General features: G+C 39.9%; 1 protein-coding gene across 1 annotated transcript; it reads left to right on the plus strand.

Annotated features, from left to right (window-relative positions):
• The first annotated feature begins 5852 nt into the window (after positions 1-5852).
• Positions 5853-24233, plus strand: LOC125525310 (elongation factor G, mitochondrial). Its single transcript, XM_048690307.2, has 20 exons — positions 5853-6396; positions 7972-8193; positions 8942-9063; positions 9148-9298; positions 9546-9617; positions 11502-11597; positions 11935-12023; positions 12140-12206; positions 12981-13019; positions 13145-13205; positions 13321-13430; positions 13515-13589; positions 13667-13735; positions 16584-16705; positions 20573-20698; positions 20783-20903; positions 21008-21108; positions 21449-21509; positions 22009-22062; positions 23871-24233. The coding sequence occupies exons 1-20, from the start codon at positions 5983-5985 to the stop codon at positions 23973-23975; spliced, it is 2277 nt and encodes a 758-aa protein (XP_048546264.1). The 5' UTR covers positions 5853-5982; the 3' UTR covers positions 23976-24233.
• Positions 24234-25057: the final 824 nt, after the last annotated feature.

The following is a 25057-nucleotide window of genomic DNA, read 5'->3' on the forward strand; positions in this document are numbered from 1 at the left end:
GTATCTATAATTTTTTATTGTTCCATGCTATTATATTATCATCCTTGGATGTTTTATATGCATTTATATGCTATTTTATATGATTTTTGGGACTAACCTATTAACCTAGAGCCCAGTGCCAGTTTCTGTTTTTTCCTTGTTTTTGAGTATCGCAGAAAAGGAAAATCAAACGGAGTCCAATTGACCTAAAACTTCACGGAACTTATTTTTGGACCAGAAAAAGGTCATGGAGTAAAAGATTTGGGCCAGAAGAGTCCCGGGCTGCCCACGAGGGTGGGGGCGCTGGGCGCGCCTCCCTACCTCGTGGACAGCCCGGAGACCCCCCTAACTTGTTCTCGACGCAAAAACCTCTTATATAACCCAAAACTTCTAGAAAGAAACCTAGATCGGGAGTTCCGCCGCTGCAAGCCTCTGTAGCCATCGAAAACCAATCTAGACCCGTTCCGGCACCCTGCCGGAGGGGGGGAATCCCTCTCCGGTGGCCATCTTCATCATCCCGACGCTCTTCATGACAAGGAGGGAGTAGTCCACCCTCGGGGCTGAGGGTATGTACCAGTAGCTATGTGTTTGATCTCTCTCTCTCTCTCTATTCTTGATTCGGCACGATCTTGATGTATCGCGAGCTTTGCTATTATAGTTGGATCTTATGATGTTTCTCCCCCTCCACTCTCTTGTGATGAATTGAGTTTTCCCTTTGAAGTTATCTTATCGGATTGAGTCTTTAAGGATTTGAGAACACTTGATGTATGTCTTGCATGTGCTTATCTGTGGTGACAATGGGATATCGGGTGATCCACTTGATGTATGTTTTGGTGATCAACTTGCGAGTTCCGTGACCTCGTGAACTTATGCATAGGGGTTGGCACATGTTTTCGTCTTGACTCTCCGGTAGAAACTTTGGGGCACTCTTTGAAGTTCTTTGTGTTGGTTGAATAGATGAATCTGAGATTGTGTGATGCATATCGTATAATCATACCCACGTATACTTGAGGTGACATTGGAGTACCTAGGTGACATTAGGGTTTTGGTTGATTTGTGTCTTAAGGTGTCATTCTAGTACGAACTCTAGGATAGATTGAACGGAAAGAATAACTTCATGTTATTTTACTACGGACTCTTGAATAGATCGATAAGAAAGGATAACTTTGAGGTGGTTTCGTACCCTACCATAATTTCTTCGTTTGTTCTCCGCTATTAGTGACTTTGGAGTGACTCTTTGTTGCATGTTGAGGGATAATTATATGATCCAATTATGTTATTGTTGTTGAGAGAACTTGCACTAGTGAAAGTATGAACCCTAGGCCTTGTTTCCTAGCATTGCAATACCGTTTACGCTCACTTTTACCACTTGCTACCTTACTATTTTTATATTTTCAGATTACAAAAACCTTTATCTACCATCCATATTGCACTTGTATCACCATCTCTTCGCCAAACTAGTGCACCTATACAATTTACCATTGTATTGGGTGTGTTGGGGACACAAGAGACTCTTTGTTATTTGGTTGCAGGGTTGTTTGAGAGAGACCATCTTCATCCTATGCCTCCCACGGATTGATAAACCTTAGGTCATCCACTTGAGGGAAATTTGCTACTGTCCTACAAACCTCTGCACTTGGAGGCCCAACAACGTCTATAAGAAGAAGGTTGTGTAGTAGACATCAAGCTCTTTTCTGGCACCGTTGCTAGGGAGGTTAGCGCTTGAAGGTATATCTTTAGATCTTGCAATCGAATCTTTTTGTTTCTTATTTTATCACTAGTTTAGTCTATAAGAGAAAATTACAAAAAATGTAATTAAGGTTACCTCATATGCTTCATCTTTTTAATATCTTTCATGAAAAATAAGGATTCCGATAATTGTGCCAAAGTGTTAGAAGAAGAATGCATTAGAGTGTTTGGCACTAAATCTTTGTATGATGAGCATGATTGCAATGTTGTTAGTACGAACTCTTTGAATATCCATGATACTAATAATGATTGCACTAGTCATGATGAAAATGTCTCTTATAAGCATGTCAATTTTTGTGGAGTGCATAGAGTTTGCAAGTACACACCAAATAGGGAAGATAGATTTTGCAAGAGGCATAAGTATTTAGAAACTAAATGGTTGCAAGAAATGCTAGATGTTTGTGCTGAAAATTTAAATTTTCTTAGCCATCCTTGTGAACTTTGCAATGAACGTGGTCATTTAAATATCCAATGCAAATTGTTTCATGATCGAATCGTGTCCAAAAATTGTGATGACTTGATTTCCCTTGCACATCATAATGAACTTAGTTTGCTTTTGAGTTATGAAGAAATGAAACGTATAACTAAGGATATTCTAGAATTTGCCCTTGATAAATTTCTTGATTTTGATCTAGAGGAAATTTATATGTATTGTGCGGTGAATTGCATTGAAAATCCTTATATTGCCAATTATATAAAGACAAGAAAACAAATAGAAGATGAAGAGAATACTAATGAAAGGGAAGAGACCTCCCAATATCCTCCTATTATTTCTTATGATGAATTAGGTAACGAGGAGGAGCCTTCTATTCAACCAATCTCATTAATAAGGAGCTCCAAAAAGAGGATTAAACCCAAATATGATGTGGAGAAGAAAAAGAAAAGACGGAGAAGCAAAGGTAAAAAGGCATCCTTCCCAAATGATGTTGCTCCGATTACTCATTGTGATGATGATAATTGCTATACTATTGGTGCTATCCATACTATCAACGATGAGAATGATTATGCTTATGATATTAAAAGGCCCAAGCTTGGGGATGCTATATTTGATGAGAATGACATGTTTGAGAATGTATTTGCTGCAATTAATGTTTGTCCAAAACTTGAGGATGCTATGATTAATGAAGATGATATTTTTAGTCTCCCAAGTGTTGACGAGTAAATTTATTATGATGATAGCATGCCTCCTATTTATGATGATTATATTGATGGAAGTGGGTTTGGAAGAATGTCAACTTTAGGAAGTAATGATCCCACTATTTTGGAGGGTGTTGAATCTTATTATGACAATTATGAAAGTGGATTTAGAGAGGTCATGACTTTATTTAGTAATGATTCCACTATCTTGGAAGAGGTCTCAATCGATTATGATGAGAACAAAGTTGCTACTTATGATAATTATTGTGATGATACTTATGCTATAAAAAGTAGTGATGATTATATTTATAAAACTTGTCATGATTATGATTACCGTTTTTCTGAATTTTACTCTTTCAATGTGAATTTTATTCTTTCAAGTAGAGCGTCGTGACGGGATCTACGTGTGAAGCGGAGTACATAGCTGCTTCGGAAGCAGCAAATGAAGGAGACTGAATGAAGGAGTGCATATCCGATCTAGGTGTAATACCTAGTGCATCGGGTCCAATAAAAATCTTTTGTGACAATACTGGAGCAATTTTCTTAGTGAAGGAATCCAGATTTCACAAGAGAACCAAACACATCAAGAGACGCTTCAACTCCATCCGCGACCAAGTTAAGGAGGAATACATAGAGATTTGCAAAATACATACGGATCTGAATATTGCAGACCCGTTGACTAAGCCTCTTCCATGAGCAAAACATGTTCAACACCAAGACTTCATGGGTGTTAGAATCATTACAATGTAATTTAGATTATTGACTCTAGTGCAAGTTGTTATTTATATTTTCTTATATCATGATAAATTTTTATTATTCATGCTAAAATTGTATTAACCGAAAACTTGTTACATGTATGAATACATAGACAAAACAAAGTGTCCCTAGTATGCCTCTACTTGACTATCTGTGTGCGGTGCGGTGCCCCCTCCACAGTTTACTCCTCCGGTCATATTGTCGTAGTGCTTAGGCGAAGGCCTGCGCGAATCACATCGCCATCACCGTCATCACGCCGTCATGCTGACGAAATTCTCCCTCGACACTTTGCTGGATCAAAAGTTCGAGGGACGTCATCGAGCTGAGCGTGTGCTGAACTCGAAGGCGCCGTACGTTCGGTACTTGGTCGGTTGGATCGCGCAGACGTTCGACTACATCAACCGCGTTAACCTAACGCTTTCGCTTTCGGTCTACGAGGGTACGTGGACACACTCTCCCCCTCTTGTTGCTATGCATCTTCTAGATAGATCTTACGTGTTCGTAGAATTTTTTTTGAAATTACATGCTACGTTCCCCAACACCACGTTTGGAAAAAACCCGTTACTTGGCCAAGCCATGAACATCTGTAAATTATTGTATGAACAGGTTAACCTGAAGATTGATTGGACAGACTAGTGTGAAGAAAAATTGTTGAAGTATGGCCCCATGAATGGTTAAGTGTGCTAAAAAGAAAATCTTGAATTGTATTGTTGATGTACCCTGGACGATGGTCTCAGGCAGTAATTAGCATCCATACCGGATGCCCAGTCACTTGAAAATGGACGACTCAGTGAGGCTCACCACAACTCTCAAGTTTCAAGGCCAAGCCGGCTCCCCCTGTCCAAAACAACAAGAAAACAATTTCTTCATGAATCTTGGCAGGCACCAGGCCAGACACGCTGTGACGAGGACATGAACCAAACAAACCATTCGTGCCGAACGATCTCATGCCAAGTGAGGGGAAGAAACTGAGGGTGCAAACCAAACAAGGTCTAGGCTAGCTTTAGGTTTCACTCTAGCCAGAGAAATATCTATCAGGATGGCAAGCAAACAACCGAATGGTTCCAGCAAATCCATCGAAATATGATATGGGAGCAAACATTCAGAAATAGCCAATGGGTCTCGGGTCCCGTTCGCATCCAAATTGAAAAAATAAAAAAAATATCAAAAAGACTAATATTTTTAAACTTTTTTGTAACAAACATGATTTAATATTGTCGTGATATCCATTCGAGGGGAGTAGATTGGTTTAGTAACCACATCTCTCAATCACGCACTGAATTCAGTCTTCATTACACTTTGTTTGTTGTTCTGTTATTTTTGGTTTGCCCCATGTATTTATTTGCCTTGTGTTAATATCGAGTGAAAAGTCTCCCGATGGCCTTTTTAGATATACATTTTTTTGAGAATACCACGAGAGTCATTCCTCGGCGATTTTTTTCACATGAGTATTTCATAGGTTGCAAAAAAGTTTCATAATTTTTGACTTCTTTTTTGTTTTTTCTAAATTTGTTTTTCCATTTTGGGGGCATCGGCCTCCATCTTTCAAAGATCGGCGTCCAGCAAACATTTGGCTAATACTTCCTTCGACCGGGTTTATTAGACCCCTTTTATTTAAGCCAAAGTTTGACCATGAATTCAACTAATAAAATGTAAACTATATGTCACAAAAATTATACCTTTGAAAACCGTTTTCAAATACAAATCATACAATATACTTTTTATACGATGTACTTTATGTATTTTCTGTTACATGGTCAAAATTAGACTCAAAGTACAAAGTGGCCTAATAAACCCGGACGGAGATACCACGGTCGGTCTTGTTGGTTAAATTTATGATTAAACTTAAATCTTAAAAAGCGCGGGCGCACTATATTATGGAATGAATGGGAGTAGTACTTACTACCTCCATTCTGATTTATTAGCCCCCTTCGTAATTTGTGTCAAATTTTGACCATAAATTTAATTAATAAAATGTTAATACATGTCATTAAAAAAATTATATCATTAGATTCCTATTTGAACATAGTTTTTATTGATATAATTTGCGATGACATGCATTGATATTTTATTAGTTAAATCTATGATCAAAATTTAACACTGAATATGAAGGAACCAATATACCAGGAGGGAGTTAGTAACAGTTTGTAATTTACAAACACACGCAATCAGCGTAACACATTCAACGACTTGTCTCGCCGACGTAGCTTTGTCCTGCGCCGTCAGTCCGCCCCAATGCCCAGATGCACTTCTGAATTCTGACTTCTCTACGATGCATGTTGTTCACACCAACTCCCTAGGGTTTTAGTTCAACCAGGCCAAAACCTCCACGCCGCCGCCGCCGAAAATTCCTAGGCGGCGATGGCCATGGCCCGGCGTTCCGCCTCCCACCTCCTATCCTCCTTCCGCCCATTCTCCCTCCTCCTCCAGCCCCTCGCCGACGCCCCCTCGCCCGCGGCCGCGGCCGCAGCGGCGTCGGCCCGCCGGGCGATGTCCTCGGCGTCGGCTCTGCGGGCGCGGGGAGACGACAAGGAGTTGGCGCGGTGGCGCGAGTCCATGGATCGGATGCGGAACATCGGTATCTCCGCGCACATCGACTCCGGGAAGACGACGCTGACGGAGCGGGTCCTGTACTACACCGGCCGGATCCACGAGATCCACGAGGTGCGTGGCCGCGACGGCGTCGGCGCAAAGATGGACTCCATGGACCTCGAGCGCGAGAAGGGCATCACCATCCAGTCGGCAGCTACCTACTGTACCTGGAACGGATACCAGGTCCATTTCTCTCCTCTTCTCGCTCATTCTTGTAGCTGATCCATTTCCCTCTTCTGATCACTATTGTTTTATTCCTGGTTAAAGAAAATTGCATTGGGGTTTGAGTTAATGTCCAATCATATGACAAATCAACTGTGAAATAATAATGCTGTTACCTAACGCCATTCCAACATTTGGGGCTAACTGTAACTGTTTTTTGTTAATCAGTACGAGGCAGATAGCACATGTAACCTTGTTTCCTTTAAGCACTAACATATATGGTTGAAAAGCTTAATTGGCTTGTGTGCAAGGTCATACACCAAACGCTACGATATTTGGTAACTGATTAGCAAAGCTTATTCTCTCCTGGATATATCAATTTTTAGTTTTAACTAACATGTGGTATGTGTACGAACTCAAGTATTAACCTGTCACATGGAATTTAAATATTTAAACCAAGCTGACCAATATTTATGCTTCACACTAATATTTATGTTTTATTTATCATAAGTGGACAATAATTAGTTGCCGTACTACTATTCATTAGTTGCAATTGAACCTATGCAATTTCGTGTTTTCACTCTGTCCTTGTAATCATTTTGATATTCCATCGAGCTCTTGAACCAGATCTTTCCTCTTTGAGTACCGCAGAAGTATATTGCTGCCGTAGCTTTGGTGTCTCTAGAATGCGCATCATGTTAAAGTGGTCTAGTCAACAATTTTGAGGCTGTAGATTTGTGCCAGCAAGGTGTTCCCTACAATTTATTGCTGCTTCTCAGGAGTTAGGTATATAAAGATGGGGGCTAATTTAACTAGGTTGGCTGTTGGCTTTTGCTTTCTCCACAGCATGTCCAGGCAATATGAAATGTGAGAAGAAAATTTTAAAAACCATCAATCAAGAATACTATGTGATGTCATTCATGCAATTGCAAAAGAAAAAGATGCAAGGAGAATGTGATTGGTGGTTTCATTCTTAAACACGTCAGCATTGTTGATGCCACAAATGAAGTAGCCCCATTAACTATACCAAAACCGTGGTCAGGCGAGGAATGGAGCAAATGGCAAATATCCACATGATATAGATGTAAATTGCCGAACATGGATGAGTTGCCAGCCACTACCAAATAGCCATTATTCTTGTTCAAGTGGAGTACCACATGTGAATTCTCCCGAGCCATTATTAGTGGAGACGTAATTGCTTCATGACAGTAGACCATTTGAAAGAATCAAAGGAGTGGTTTTGATAGACATCTATTTCATGGCAAGTGGCAACTATCGATGTGGGTTGAATGAGCTACCCGAGTCAACTCGTGCTAGTCCCACCCGCTTCTTTAATAGCTGTTTCCCGGAACACAGCTCCCCCTGCCACTGGGCTTCAAACTAGGATCTGTGGGTTGGGGTCAGTATGATTGGTTGAAGCAGATACACCAAAACCATGCATGAATCTAGTACCAGTAGAACTTTAGAATTGCCCCCCCAGAAGCAACCTTTTTTGTTGTCATGTATACAACCATTGATCACTATCCCTTGTATTGTCTTGTCTGAATGCTTTTGTTTTGACCCATCTTACACTGTTCTTGTGTTCCATCGTTGCAGATTAATATCATCGATACCCCAGGTCACGTGGATTTCACTGTTGAGGTTGAAAGGGCCCTCCGTGTTCTTGATGGTGCTATACTTGTGCTATGTAGTGTTGGTGGTGTACAAAGTCAATCGATTACTGTTGATCGACAAATGAAAAGATATGAAATTCCAAGGGTTGCATTTATTAACAAGTTGGACCGCATGGGAGCTGATCCATGGAAAGTTCTCAACCAGGTGAGCATGAGTCTGACTTCTGTGGTCTATATGCACTGATGCTCTCTCATGATACTAAGAGGGGTGAGAGGCTTATGCAAAATGTCCCTTCTCTCTTTTCATGCTGGATTTTTCCCTCGTGGTGGAAGTGGGTAAAAGTCTGTGTTATGATTTCATTCCATGTCTTTATGTTGTATTTTCTGTGAGGACACACTTCTGTATGCCATGTTAGTATTGTACTGCTAGCTTAGTATTCTTATCGTGTTTAACACAGGGAAGGTGAAGGCAATAAATACTCTTCCTATTGCATTTGAATTCTGATGAATTAGCAGTCAAGTATTTGCTACTTTGCTTTGCACTGAAGTGCTATCTGAAATGCACTGACGTCCTGGGTTCATTTCGAATATTTTATGCCCTTCATTGCTAAATCAGCTCATCTTTTATCTTGCATCCAGTTTAAAAATTCTTTTTGGAAGTACAAGGTATGGGTTAGGCGGTTCAAAGTAAAAGGGGAAAACAAGGACTTCACAAGTGCAAGGGCTGGCTTTGCATTCTTTTTTAGTATCTGCAATGTGGACCAAGCTTACATCTTAATGCTAGAGTTGCTGCATTTTGATATTACTGGAAATCATCATTCTTGTGCTTATTTTAAGGCTAACCATTTTTTTCTGATAATTTTCAGTTTTTATAGTTCCGTGAGGTGACTTGCACTTGTCTGTTGTTGCTATCAGTTTCTATAGCTGAATTTTGCTTTTGTGTTCTATTGAAGGCTCGGGCCAAACTACGACACCAGAGTGCAGCTGTACAAGTGCCGATAGGATTGGAAGAGGAGTTTGAGGGCCTTGTTGATCTTGTGGAGTTGAAGGCTTTGAAGTTCGAGGGTGGAAGTGGGTGTGTCCCTGTTCTTACAAGCATTTAGTTGTGAGGGTTATTGGTATCTGGAATCTCGGATGACACATTGTTTGTAATGTGCAGACAGGAGGTTGTTACATCTGATGTCCCATCCAACATGCAAGATTTTGTAATGGACAAGAGACGTGAACTTATTGAAGTTGTTTCAGAAGTCGATGACCAGCTTGCAGAAGCTTTTCTTAATGATGAGCCAATAACAGCTAATGAGCTTAAGGTTCATCCAACTTCCATTATTATTTTCTGTTGTTTCTATATGTGTATATACCATTTCATGAAATGACTATATAAGCATACAATCCATCTGAAAATTATTCCAGATTGTAGCTACATCTTTTACAACGGATGTAGCTGTAGCTGCTAAAAGCAACCTTTTTGAAGGAATAGAACGATTTTACCCCCTTGAATATTGCAGTTTGTGTGATTAAATATTGCCTTTGGTGTCTTATTTTCTTTTCGACCAGGCTGCTATCAGAAGGGCAACAGTAGCGCGCAAGTTCATACCAGTTTACATGGGAAGTGCATTCAAAAATAAGGTCCATGACTGCATTTTCCGTTCTTTATCTGGTTCTTTTTCATTTACTAGCTAAATTCTCGGACGTTGTTTTTTGTTATAGATTATTACTAGTTGTTTAAAAGCTTGTCCCACCATAGTCCCTGAGTTTTCGTAAAATAAAGTTTTTATCTCAAAATATACATTAATCGAATCAACTATATATGTCCTCGATAGAATGGATGACAACTGTGGCAATTCCTAGTAACTTGGGTGGATGGAACGCCACGAACTTAGATCGTTATAAGAGGTAAAGATTTACAGTTTCATGTGTCTGTAATACTGAAAAGGACACAACCTTATTTAATTTGTATTAATAATATAAGAAGTAAACTTATAGTCTCTCTCTTTGCAAATAGACACTGTTATGGACATGGGGCACGGGTCTACAGTTTCCAACATGCAACTTACTCTTACTACTATTATGAATATGCTAGTAAAAATAGAAAATAACACTGCTTTCAAAATATTTTTCATAAAAAACTACTGATGCCATTTTCACTTCACTCTAAACTATTTTCCCATATGCACGAGTTGAAGTCAGAGAAGTTCAATCACACACTTTCTAGGAGGATGTCATCTATTTACAATGCAAGAATGGTTACAATTTAAGACTAAGCGCCCAAGAAATGTTACTTTGAGTTTGAGAAAGTGAAATCTTGTTGGAAGATCCGAAGATGTGCTAGGAAGCTAGGGTTTTTCACACGGGCCTTTATCGACCAGATCTGAGTCACCATTTTCCCTGTGCCATCACCTGGACCTGCGATGGCTGTTCTCGATCTTCACCGAGGCAACCTTGCTCTCGATCTCAAAATTCCCAATGCCTCTGTGTTCCAGCCTTGGTGTCGAGCTCATCTGCTGCTGTGGCCTCTTCTTGAAGTGCCACCCTTGCGGCCTCGCCTTCAAGCCCCAACCAAAGCTCTACTCTGTCCCCTTGCAGTGCAGTTCCTAGGTGGCTGGCGCAAAACTAAATACCGCTCGATCAAAACTAAAGAAAAAGATTCAAGAATAACATTTGACAAAATGATCAGCATAAAATGTTCAATTAAAGAGAAGATTTGATACAACAGTTTGATTACTTAATCAGTCAGCAGTATTTCTGGAGTAAGGCACATTGTTGCAAACAATCAAAGGCATACAACCTTGCTGCTATTTTAAGTGTTACAAAACTAGGCATTTGTTTTATGTCTTCTTTTATGATGTCGTCTATCATGTATGAATGTCTGAGATCTTTGTAGCCACCAATCCTCATCGTGTAATCTTGCCTGGAGTATAACTGTTCTTAGGGCCTTGTCAATTCCAGGGGACCGTCCTTAAGCACTAAATGGAGCACAATACTGTGATTAAGCAAACAGCAAACATGAAATACTGACGTTTAAGAACTAGGACTGTGATAGTCAGATCCATTTTACTATTTGTAATTACCTTATACTGGGTCGTTGGAGTACTGTAGATTAAACACTGCTCTCATGCATGCACTTCATGCAAGTCATTAGAGCCTGACTTTAAAGAATTGTAGAAAGATAGTAACATAATTGAGCCTTTGCTTTGCGTTTGTTCTCTCCCTTTGCCAGCACAGTTATAGAACAGATAGCCATATTGCATGTCAACAACATAGAGGTGTACGGTACCTATTCACATCGAGAATGATCACATTAAGATTGTGTATTGTACTGATTGTCATACTTTGGTGGTTTAGGTGTAGATAAGATTGTTCACAGTCATGAGCACTCTTGCACTAGTACTTGTGTAAGAACCTGCAGTTAGCATCTGTATTGTACTATTGTTAATGCTAGGTTGCTATACAACAAATTTCCTGTTGGTGTTCCATTGCTTACAGTTTTGATCTTTTTGACTGGTTTTATAGGGTGTTCAACCTCTTCTTAATGGTGTGCTTGACTATCTACCCTGCCCACTGGAAGTTGAGAACTTTGCTCTTGACCAAAACAAGTCAGAAGAGAAGGTAGAACACGGTCTCCACAATACATTTAATATAGTAGATATGGAACATAGGTTTCCCTTTATGCGCTTCCATCTTCCACCACTCATCCTAAAAAGCCAGAAGTGAGGAGAGATGGAAAGCATGTAAAGTACTCCCTCCGTCCCATAATGTAAGATGTTTTTTGACTCTACACTAGAGTCAAAAAACGTCTTAAATTATGGGACGGAGGGAATAATAAAATGTGTGAAGTTTTATGTGAGTAAATAGCGTTTGTACCGTATCTGCCTGTTATGTTGATGAAGCTGTTATTTTCTTTTATTAGCTTTCATAACGAATTGCCACCTGGCTTGATGGTTAGGTCTCATTATCTGGAACTCCAGCTGGTCCACTTGTGGCATTGGCCTTTAAGCTTGAGGAAGGCCGTTTTGGTCAGTTGACATATCTAAGGTGATTGTGGATCTTCTACGAACTGATTTTGTTGCATTATCATGCATTGTTATTCTTATTGGACACGGGTATTATTATTTTGCTTCTCAACTAATTATTTCTTACTGCACGTCTAGAATCTACGAAGGTGTGATTCGGAAGGGTGACTTCATACAGAATGTGAATACAGGAAAAAAGATCAAAGTAAGACCCAGACTTAATCCCAAGTCCCAGCAAGGACGTTGAAGCTGTAGTTGCCGAATTACCATACTGTTCTTTCAGCACACTTGTTTAACAATTGGCAATGCCAATATTTTATATTTTGAGGGGCATACTATATATTGATCTATGAGGAAATGAGAGGGATTTACTTTAATCAAAGAGAAAAAAGGTTAAATAGTACTCTCTCTGTCCCAAAATAAGTGTCGCACAAAAGTTGACTACTAAATCAGCGACACTTATTTTGGGACGGAGGGAGTAATATTCAAAATAGTGTACTACAGTGCTCTTGGCTTTTAACAATGTATCCTATAGAGCTGTTACGGTTGTGAGTCTGACCAGTCTGGTGAACATACTGCCATGCTACAGCAGAAGAAGAAAAAGTTGACTTTATGTAACATATTTGTTTTTTGTAATTATATTTAGTATGGTAGTTGCAATATTGCATATTTGTGTTGGTAAACTAAGCGTAGATGCTTTGGCATGACATTTCATAACTGCACATCATTTGCCTGGTTTCAAATCTAAATCTGAATATGTTACAGAACATTGGTTCCAACTAATAAAGCCTAAATATTACAGAACATTGATTCCTACTATTTAAGCCTAAAATTTCCATAGAAAATAGTAATCATATCAGGAGAGCAATAGATGCCTTCAATTTGATATATCTTAATTTTGCCTTTACTTCTTATTGTTGGTTGCGGGAATTTCAAAAGGTTTGCCTTCTCTGATCTAAGTGCTGTTAACTGTGTCTAGGTTCCACGATTAGTAAGGATGCACTCCAATGAGATGGAGGTAAGTTGCATGTTATGTTGAAGTTAACGCTTGAAAAATCAACTGTTCGGATCAAAATCGATGGCCATTCTTTACTATAAAATCAATTTGTTGGCTAGTATCTTAATTCTTTGCGGTCAATATAGGATATTCAAGAAGCACATGCTGGCCAAATTGTTGCTGTGTTTGGTGTTGATTGCTCGTCAGGTAAATTATTAGCAACGTAATATTCAGAATCTTTTCTGTGCAGTACCTTTTCCAGGTTATGCTACCATCTTTTGGATTTCTTCAGTGCCTGATTCCCTGCTTTTTGCATCAACAGGTGATACATTTACAGATGGGTCGGTCAAATATACTATGACTTCAATGCATGTCGCTGAACCTGTGATGTCCTTGGCTGTTAACCCGATATCTAAAGATTCTGGAGGACAAGTAACTCATCTGTTGTTTTAAAGATCCATGTGTCATATTTTATATCTTAACTTTGTTGAATAATTAATTACTGTAACATTTTAGTTTTCAAAAGCACTGAATCGATTCCAGAGAGAAGATCCTACTTTCCGTGTAGGTCTGGATCCAGAGAGTGGACAGGTTTGTTCTTCCATCCATTATGTTTGCTTTATTCTATTATTATCGTGTATTTTCTAAAGTGTACTTTGTACTTGCAGACAATTATTTCTGGTATGGGTGAGTTGCATTTGGATATCTATGTTGAACGCATCAGGAGAGAGTACAAGGTACACAAACAATTAGTTCAAGGACATACTTGGTTTCCCCTCTTCACTCAAAGTTTGCTATATGAGCTGCACTGTTAACTGTTGAGTAAATCCTTGTCTCGTTTGCTTTATGAGCTAGTTCAGACATTGCAGCCTATTTTATTTTTTCTTTGTTTCAAGGTGTGTTTGGTTTGGGAACGAAGTGGAATATAATGTCATGGTTCTATTCCACTGGAATGGGTTGGTTCTGTTCCCATGTTTGGTTGGGGATATTTGGTAGAATAAAATCATTATGTTTCAGTGTTTCGTTTGAGAGATAGAACGGAATGAATTCAGCACCTCTTGCATAAAAACGGTGAGGTTGCCTCTCACGTGCATATATACAATATGAACAAGTATCGAGTATTTTGCCCAAACATGGCATAGTTTTGCTCAAACAGACAGAGGACCCATTATATTTTACTTTGAATTGTACTTCACATTGAATACTTACATTGAGTTGTTTCTCAATCGAGAAAAATTGCTCATAGATAGGAGGTCCATCCTGCCGACGGAGACCTGATCTGTTAGGGGACGGCGTGCAGGAAGCATTGGTTGCCGCTGTTGCACCCGGCGGTGAGGCAGTGGTCGCGTGGGAGAGGTGGCCGTTACAGCCCCCGGAAGGTTAGGCCACCGTCCTCCCCGGCAGATCAGGTCGCCGCCCTCCCGGCAAATCAGGTTTCCGCCTGCCCTAGCAGATCAAGTCGCCACCGCCTGGTCCCTAGCAGATCAGGTCTAGTCACTGGGGAGAGGAGCAGCCGGCGGCATGGATCGATGGAGAGGAGCAGCTGGCGGCAGAGTACGAGAGAAGGGAGAAGCGATAGGGTCTCGTGTGAGAGAGGGAGAGGCGATAGGTGAGTGCGAGGCGAGGCAGCGTTCCGTGTTGTTCCATCGATTTGGAGGAATGACTCGGTTACGGATCTGGGCCGAATATTCCCTTAGAGGGAACGAGTCGGTTCTGGTTCTAGCTATTTACCAAACACAAGAATGAGGCCCAAGTATGGGTCGGACCCATTCCATTCCACTTGGTGACTCATACCAAACACACTTGATCTGTTCTATTCTTGACAGCGTGGAAAGCTCATTTGCAGTTTTGGCTTGGCTTGGGCATGGGCTGCAAACAGCTACACAACCTAATTTTTGCATTCCCATATTGCTTAAATTAACTCCTCAAGATACTGTTATACTCCCTCCGTCCCAAAATTCTTGTCTTAGATTTGTCTAAATACGGATGTATCAAGTCACGTTTTAGTATTACATACATCCGTATCTAGACAAATCTAAGACAAGAATTTTGGGACTGAGGGAGTATTAGTGTAGGTTTAGTTTTATTCTCATATATCGTCTTATCCTTGAACATATGTCATATACTCTGTCTGTTCTAGGTCAACACTCTTCAAGGTGGTACTTTGATCATTAATTTCTATAGCATACATTAGTAAATATTCACTGTTGGGAATTAGCAAAAAATCAAGCATAGTTTTCAGTTATCATGTTATGGGTCAAGATAATTTTGTATATGCTGATGGTCAAAACTTGCTCTGTTTAACTACACTGATTATAAAATATCATTTAGAAAAGAACAAAGTAGTACTCCCTCCGCTCCATATTGATTAGGTATTGTAAATGTTGATATTTTTCTAAAAAAATGGCAAACTTTGTACTTGGCCAAATCTATATATCGGTTCAGTAATGTGTATGTTGATATTTTTTCTCTAGATAAGCTTGGTCAAACTTTACATAGTTTGACTTGGACAAAATCTATATGCACTATATTTGGTAATGGAGGGAGTAGTAATGGATAAATTGTTCCACCTCTAGGAAACACATTCCATCCATTTAACCGCAGTGTTCTAACTAGTGCAAGACACCAGGTTGGCAGCAGCAAGGAGCCAAGGCGGCTGTACAACAACAATTACAGACGGTTAAAACGTTATGCTTCATCAAAACAGATATACGAACTAGAAGTTCTACAATCAGAGTTGAAACAAACCTTATTTTCCAAGTGAATAGGCATCCAAGTTTTTTGGTCCTTTATCTCTAATTCTTCTTAACACCAATGTAAGTACTTGGCGGCGCTATGGAAATTTAAAAGCGGCAACCTAGGCTGTTCGTCAAGAAGACTGAAAGTCACCTCCTTTAGATAGCACTTCTTACGAATCTTGCTCATCAAGAGAGGCTAGCAAGCTCAAAACACCCACGCCAAATGTGGCTGCATTTTGCACACCACTAGGTCTATTCCCATTTTCAAAGTACTAAAGGGAAAACATGGTCGGGAGGGGAAGCTTAAAAGTTAGATCTAGAAGTATGAAAGATGGGACTGCATATACGGCTCTTCACTACCACTCCCATAAAAAATGAAAGAAATGAAGAGAAAGCAAGGCTGATGGATGCGATAGGAAGAATGGCAGTTCGGTATCTGCTGGAGCTTCATAGCCGAAGTGCCACTGTGGCCACATGTGAGACCCCATTGCCGTCACATCTTCTCTCTGTCCGTGAAGTGTCCAGTCTGGAGCCAGAGTCCTGAAAGGAATTAGGGTTGGGTGCTTCTATGTGTTGCTACTGGGCTGGGCCATATTGATGACATGTCCTTGTTATAACCCGCTAAGAGCAGACATCCCATATGTTCATGTATTGTGTTCCTAGTGAACACTACATTTCAGAGTTCAGAAATATTGCTGCGTGCCTGCTTTATTGAGCTTCTTTGATATGCTTCTGTGTTGACAATCATTAAGCGCATGATATTCTTACGATGAATGTTTATGTCTGACTCACTGTACACTTGTATATGTTGAAATTGAATAGATGTAACATGTTTTAACTCATGTAGGTTGATGCAAAGGTTGGGAAACCTCGTGTGAACTTCCGGGAATCGATCACCCAGCGTGCTGAATTTGATTACTTGCACAAAAAGCAATCTGGTGGTCAAGGTCAATATGGGCGAGTTTGTGGGTGAGTTCATTCAAATTAGATAATTATCTGCAAATTAATGTCCATCACTTGCTTTTATCTCATTTTTTCCGGTTCCGGAAAGTTATTATTTTGTGATGCATATATATGGGACACCTGCTGTTAATACATGTTTTAGCTGCGTCGTTACTGGATATATTCCTACTCCCTATTCCCACTTGTAAGACGAGTATTGGATGGTGTGGAAAGTGTTGCTGGAGTAGAACAAGGTTGGAGCCGTACCCTGGCGCTGTAAGTTGCCTCAAGGGAGGCTGGATACCTAGGGCCAGCAAATATCAATGAACGTAGTAATCCAGCCACTTCATATAATGTCATGGAAGATACTTCACCCACATGGAGAATGTAAGAACACTTATAATAATGTTTTCACCAGTGTGGAAAGCTTGCACCATTATAGAATACTTACCCTTACCTTTTAAAATTTTCAGTTTGGTGATGACATGTTCTCTTTAGTCGTTAATTAGTATTCGAAATTTGTAACTTCCAAACGTTCGTATTTTGTGATTAGATCCGAACGATCCGATCCCGTCCGATCTGGATTCCCTACCCGCGCGATAATTACTCTCGTGATTCGGATTTCCCGCGCATAGCCAGGAGATCTTCTTGTTAATCCCAGTGCACTTGTGCAAAAATAAAGCATGAAGTGGGATTTGAGCCCACGACCTCCCTCTTGAATCGCATGGTCTCAACCACCTTAGCTAACTCTTTTCTACGTTAGGATGTAGATTAGTCTTGCCCTTATACTTTAGTATATGCGAGTAAAATAAACAACAACGAATCAAGACCACTGCATTGAAATTTTGGCGCAATAACCAAGTTACGTTTGCCTTAGTTTTTGTCACAAACTATTTTTTAATCTTATTTAACTACTTTAGTATTAGTAAACAGCAAATGTTTCATAACTAATCTTTTATCTGCGTGAACTTTTGTCCTAAGAAAAAAATTTGTTGAAAACATATCCCTCGGTAACTTATGTGTGAATAGTATGGTAATATGCACACGCCGACCTGATAACTAACGTACAAACATCACAATAACTTTTTGAGGGGGAGAGGGGGTTGTTGAAAACATACCCTGGTAAATTATGTGATACTACCATGGTAATTTACGCATCGTAAAGCTGATAACTCATGTACAAACACCATGATAAGTTTTGACCCGAAAAAGTAGTTGTTGAGAAAATACCCCATGATAACTTATGTCTAAATCGCATGGTAATACATGCAACGCACACCTGATAAATTATGCATAAACACAACGATAACCTTTGAAGGGTGCAATTGTTGAAAACATATCCCTGGTAAATTCTGTGTAACTAGCATGATAATTTATGCATCGCAGAGTTGATAACTCACACACAAACACTGTGGTAAGTTTTGACCCAGAAAAATAGTTGTTGAAACCAATAGTCCACGGTAACTTTTGTGTAAATTGCATGCTAACATACTCGCATACCTAATAACTTAGGCACATACATGACGGTAACTTATAGCCGGTCAAAAAGTTGTTGAAATACACACACCGATAAGTTGTATATAAATAGGATGATAATATACATACAACAAACATGATAACTCATGCACAAACACTGCAATAGCTTTTTTGAACGGAAAAAAGGTTGCTGAGAAATATATTCTGACAACTTGTGTGTAAGTAGCATGGTAATATATACACAATGAAGGTGATAACTCACATACAAGGCACGGTAACTTTTTGACTCGATGAACACACCTGATAACTTCATAACTTCTGTGTAAATAACATGGTAATATATGTACAACATAGATGATAACTCATGTAGAAACACCACGGCCCGACACACGCCTAAATGAGCCTGGCATGGCACGACCCGCAATGTTCCGTTTATAAGCGGGCCATGCCACGTCAGCATGTCAACCTCACCCGGCCCAGGCACGACGTCGATGGTAGATGGTGGTATTGCATACATAATAAATTTACTTACAAATCATGTGGCATCTTTCGACTCAGGCAGAAAATGTAGTTGAAACATACCCAGATAACTTCCTGTAAACAACATGATAAGTTATATATTGTAGGTATGATAGTTTACGTAGTCCGGACGTGATAACTTTCAACCTGAAAAAAAAAGTCATCGGAACATACCAACATGGGATCTAGTTTCAAAGGTCCCGTCGCGGCGAATCTTTTATGTGAAAATAATTTTTCAATCCGGCCGACGGTTTGACCTATAAAACATTTTAAGTTTCTCAGTTTTTGAAAAGAATCGATTGACATCGTCTGTTTTGTTTTTTCCTGCATGCATCTAATTAGGAGCTTCTAACCCTCGCGTGCATGCAAACTGGTCAGTGTTTAATTTTGTTAGCCGGGTGAGAGATGCGGGGCTGCATGCAATGGGATTAGCGATATGAGGAATCGCGCGCATGGAGGAATGGAGCGATTCGTTCGGATCTATTCCTATAGTCAGAACGTTTGGAATATATAACAGTCCGTCCATTAGTATTATATCATGGTTTCTTAATCTAGGAGCATAGGTTCCACTAAATATGTTTATGATTTGTCGTTAGGGGCGCTTCATGCCTATAAATAGAGGCCAGATCCTTAGTTTTGTAACACACTCCTGTACATTTTACCTATGAACTGAATTCTCCTTGTTGTGGATATTATATTGCACTCCTATCTGAAAGTTTTGGATTACACAGCTTACGCTCCTGTGACCACATGTGTATTACAACAGTTGAAGTTATCCCGTATGTTGTGTTGTCTATTTTTGTGGCAACAGTGCACACAGTTCACTGATATGGGTGTCATGAATGTGCTGTCAATCTGATATTTCTTCTCTGATCTGGTGTTGAGATTGAGTAGGATCACTTTAGTTACCCAACTTTTGGAGCTCATAAGCGAAGATATTTCCCTTTGATATCAGTTATCCAAGACCTGTCCTGCAGCACCTCCAGCATGGTCTGCCTCCTCCTGGTCCACCTAAGAACAAGACTGTAGAGTTCAGGAGTGTTCTCGATAGCCGCTTTGACCGTCTAGCCATCGATCTTCCCAAAAAACTCTGCTCGTCCTGTCGCCAACCCCTAACTTGGTCTATGCAGCTCGCACCGCTCATGTTTGGAGAATTGAATGTCAAGCTCTCACGAGCGGCGGAAAGGGTCTGTACCATCCTTGAAACCCAACACACCCTCAGACTGATCATGGTCTTGGACAGCTCATGGATGCTGAGGCCTCCAGACTTCATCGGGTGATGATCCTTGTTCCAGTTGACGTGGCAGTGATCGCCGTGTGCAGCTGCTCTGCCTATCCAAAGGAGAACCCCTAATAATCTTATCCATCTGCTTCTGCACCTCCTTGTAGACGCCCATCACCTTGATATATTTGGGAAAAGTATTTACTAATAAGGAAAATAAGGTAATGATTGGGGAGAGTTACAAAGTGTGTTTTATTTGAAACCTTAGTTGCTATTCATCACTTGCTCCTGATTGCTGATTTGTATTGCCTAGCGCTATATCATTGGCTGTCCCTAGCACAGTAGCACTCATCACTGCCGCTGTTCTGTTTCCACAACCACCGTGATGCCATTTCCTTATTGCTCCTGGTCTTTGCTGCCGTTGTGTTTTAGCGGAATTCATGTGAGAGGAAACTCGATGATGACTGGACAGTTGGCGCTTTCCTGATCTTCTACTTATCCACAGTTTGTAAATGTGCTCAGAGCATGAATATACCTGCGCACCAAAGTGGAGTTAACACCTGCCAAATTTAACTAGAAAAGTGATGCTCCCAGTTTACCTTACCTTAGATTGGTTATGCGAATAAATATTTAGGATATTTCATTTGGAGCTTCATGATAAGCAAGAATATATGCAGGTACATTGAGCCTCTTCCATCAGATGCTGAAGGTAAATTTGAATTTGACAACATGATTATTGGACAAGCAATTCCATCCAACTTTATACCAGCGATTGAAAAGGGTTTCAAGGAGGCTTGCAATTCGTGAGTCTATCTCTTCCACACTAGTTCAGCTATTCCGCATTTTGTTTGTGGTGTTAATTTTTGTTTGCATGTTGGCTATTGCAGGGGTTCATTAATAGGGCATCCTGTCGAGAATATTAGGATTACACTGACTGATGGGGCTTCACATCAAGTCGATTCCAGTGAGCTTGCGTTTAAGCTAGCTGCTATCTATGCTTTTAGACAGGTGAGCGCAGTCGCTTTCCTGTGGGGGCAAATGTCATTTCTAGTGATTGTTGCACTACTACAATGCAAATGCAAGCGTTATTCATAAACTTGTTTTTTTTTCAGTGTTATACTGCTGCTAAACCTGTTATATTAGAGCCTGTGATGAAGGTGGAACTAAAATTTCCAACAGAGTTTCAGGGCACAGTAACTGGTGACATAAACAAGTGAGTTTTTTTATGCCAGCTTGTACTGAGATGTATGGTTAGTGGATGATTCATGATGTCACGCTAAATTTTCCTATTCTACTCAAGAAATGCAGATACTTGCATGCAATTCACTTTAAAAGGATAATTGCCTCCTTAGCACCTGAAAAGGCACAATTTGCTGGAATACCATAGGCCATGGTAGTGATAAATTGGTTCTGGAATCAGAACATATTGTCACCTTGTGATATTCTGGCAAACTGACTAACATGGGTGCTATTGGATTTTATTTTTGTACACTCATCAATTCAATCCTTCAAACCATACTAAGTATATCTCTTTTGTTTGGTGTGGTAAACAGGAGAAAAGGTATTATTGTTGGAAATGACCAGGAAGGCGATGACACAGTTGTAGTATGCCATGTACGTAAGCCTTGTTCCTTTTGGTTTCTTGCCTCATGTAGCACAGATAATAGTACAGTATTGTCTTGTGATAAACTGACAGATTTAATAGTTGTATTAGTCATGAGTGGTTGTAGTAATCGATGTTGGTATCTTTGGCTTTTCTGTAGTTTGTAGCGGTAAGTGTCTAATAGAACAACTGAAGCGTTACGAAATCAATTGCAGTATTACCCTCGTAACATTAAAAATATGCTTTCTATTGGGTGAGTCGGTGACGGGTTACGGGTTGGAGGTTCCACTAATCTACACGAACAACAGCCAGGACAACATTTTTCAACTAATAAACCTCACTTTAGAACCTTTACCATTTGTCCTACTCGGCACCACAATAAACATGTCAGATCAGTAGACTATAAGAGGAACAGGTATATTGTGAAATTCATAATGTAGATGTCCATGTTAAGGCCAATTACCTTGTGCATTGTTATTGGACTTAGCCTCTCGTCCTGCTCTCTTTCAGGTTCCACTAAACAATATGTTTGGATATTCGACAGCGCTTCGCTCAATGACACAGGTAATATTTTGTTCTTCTTCACGACTCCTGATGTTCATTCTAGAACTTTTGTTTTGGCAATAAGCATGACCATTCATATGCTTTTTATCCTTATTCTTCACCCGACGCATTCTTTGCAAAGAAGTTACCGTTCAAGATGCTCTCCATCCTTATTGTTTACTTGGCACGTTCTTCACTGTGTAGTCTGCGGCAGCAATGTTCTGCTACAGAAGTATTGATATTCTGCTACACGCATGGGTGATACCTGCCATATGGGAGGAAATAAGAACTTGTATTTCCTGGAGGCTAAGGGCCAGTATCAATATACAAAGCTTTATAACAATGGGGAATATCACATCCTATACACGGAACTAGTATATTATCTCTAACATCAAAAGTGTATGGTGAAAGTATCAAAAATTGTGGAGAAAACCAAGAGATGTCCTGGATGTGATGTAGCGCACATGTCCAAACCTAACATCAAATTCAGTCTTGGTTGCAAGAGCTATAGAAGACAATTGATGCCTCTACTTCATAGTCGACAGTTTCTCTTCCCACAGTTCAATTACGTGTGATCGTGCAGTCAACGCAGGGTGTTGTGGACCTATGTGGCAGTTGAGGCACCAAATTAATCCAGCAATTCCAAAACTAATGGAAGTACAAATAATTATTTTCTGTTCGTATAAACTTCCTTATTTATTTGCCCACAAGTGAACATGGATACATCTTTCGATGAACTTCTCTTTTTTCGGTTCCAGTTTTGTGTTCATTTGATATGATAGTCAATCCCAGTAGAATACATCATATCACCCAAGTTAGCCCTTTTTTCTGATACGTCCTTGCAATTAGTTCATTGCGCTCTGCATGCACTTTTTACATACACATCACGAAAATTACATCAGTGTGCCTCCAGTTGTTGGAGATAGACATCATTGTACATTTTATTTATGTTTTATCAGTATTTTGTTATGCTGGAATGGAAATATTTGAAATCTACCTTAAAATAGAACCAATGCTATCACTTATCAGTCATTGCCTGGTCATCAATCTGACCAGCTGTCTGAGGTCTCGGCACACTGGGTCACTGGTTGTACTTGGGTCATCGGTTGGACCATGGTTGTACTTTAAATATTTTTCATTATATATAGGTTAAAAGTGGTTTGTGTGTCTGGTTATCCCTGTTTGATCTGGTTCGAGGGCAGTCTGGGTTTGAATAGAGAAGATTTCACTGTGTTCTTTCACAATACCTCTTTTGTGCACAATAAATTTTCTGGCACAAACTATTTCTATTTAGGTTCGCTACTTGAAATGCTCAATTATTGAATAGTTTATATTGGGAAGTCATCTATAGAACATGTTCTCCGAGAGCATATATGCATTTGTTTACTTACCGTAATAGCATAGCTTAATGTACAGCAATATTGCTATAGGACAAGTCCGAGGCCCCACCAGTGAGCTGTGAGAACTGTTTGGTCCTGGTGTTTCTGTGAATGTCATTTAGGTAGGTATTAGTGTTGTGGTGAAGGTGCCATATTGCTATAAAAAAAGTTCGAAGCCTCATCAGGGAGCTGTGAGAGCTGCTTGATTTCTTATGGTCTACTCTCTTCTCTCGTCCACATGTTTATTCAACCTTTCATGGTACTACAATGCAGTTTCATACATAGTCATTAAATACCCACCTGTTTTATAAACCCATGACACCCCTATCTTTCAAGTCTTTGGTTTGGCATTAAAAGGAAAGGTTGTCAAAAAAATAGAAAGTAAAAACAAACTAGCATGGCGGTGTTCCTAATTAATTCCTTGCTTAACTTTTGGTTCATGTACTGCAGGGAAAAGGCGAGTTTACAATGGAGTACATGGAGCATAATACTGTCTCACAGGATGTACAGATGCAGCTTGTGAATGCACATAAGGCCACTAAGAGCACAGACTGATTCTTCTGAAGCACAGAGAAAACAAATTTTGATTCCATTATATTCGTTAACTTTTGTTTTCACTGTCCCTCAAGTGATGAGCTAGGACATCACTAATAGGCTATATTTGTAGAATTACATGCGATGGTCAGCACAGGAATAGGTGTGTTGTAATAATCTCGAAACCCTTGGTACAAGCTCACATGAATATTGTAGGCCAGGATTGTTATGGAGAAACAGCAAAGTTATAGCATCCTTGAAAGTTTTTATCTTTCCAAATGTATGGACTGACCATGAAGAAAGATTTCTTCCCATTTTTTGACCAGTCTTGTAACCAGCCACCAGATCTGACCGAGAGATACAGGAAACACCATTAAACACAATGCTATTTCTGTGTTTCTGCAGGGTCCAAAGAATAGCAGCACAAAAAGTATTTAGAGTGGCCTACCAAAAAATTCACCAACTTTACTCCAAACCTGTCAAGCTACAATGCAATCAAAGAACAAATGCTGGATAGTTTCATCGCAAGAAAAAAAGACACTCTTCAGGTCTTGGCTTCCCGAGTATTCTCTTATACCACTATTGAACAGGCCCCTTAGAAGCGCCCCCCTTGGAAGATGAACAACTAGATGCACCATTATATCGAAGAAAATAGGTGGGAAGATCTCAAGATTGCAAAGAATTTCAGAAATTTCACGCTCCAATCGTTTCACAACTTCTATTTTTAATGTCTTGCACACAACTCCTTAAAAGGTCTACCTAGTTCAGCGATAGTCGCATACATCCCCTTTGGGGGCAATGCCTCTAAGACCAACTAGTAAGATACTTCATAGAAGTATGTGGTAATCATGCGTCTTCAAACCATGTATTTTACCAGTCTCGGCATCCACATGTGTTGCTAGGTTTGCAACATGACCATTTGAGAATTTGATGTTAGCCAAAACTTGCACAACCTTTTCTTACCTTCCTTACTAAGCGTCCAGGGTGCAGGGAATGTCTTGTAAGAATTCTTCTTTTTCGGTATTCTTTCGACCAATAGGCCTCCCTGCTTTTGAAACAATGTAAATCAACTCTTGTGTTGATGGTATCCTTATTCATACCAC

This window comes from Triticum urartu, chromosome 7A, assembly GCF_056163025.1.
Source record: "Triticum urartu cultivar PI428250 chromosome 7A, HENAU_Tu73, whole genome shotgun sequence".
Lineage (NCBI taxonomy): Eukaryota > Viridiplantae > Streptophyta > Magnoliopsida > Poales > Poaceae > Triticum > Triticum urartu.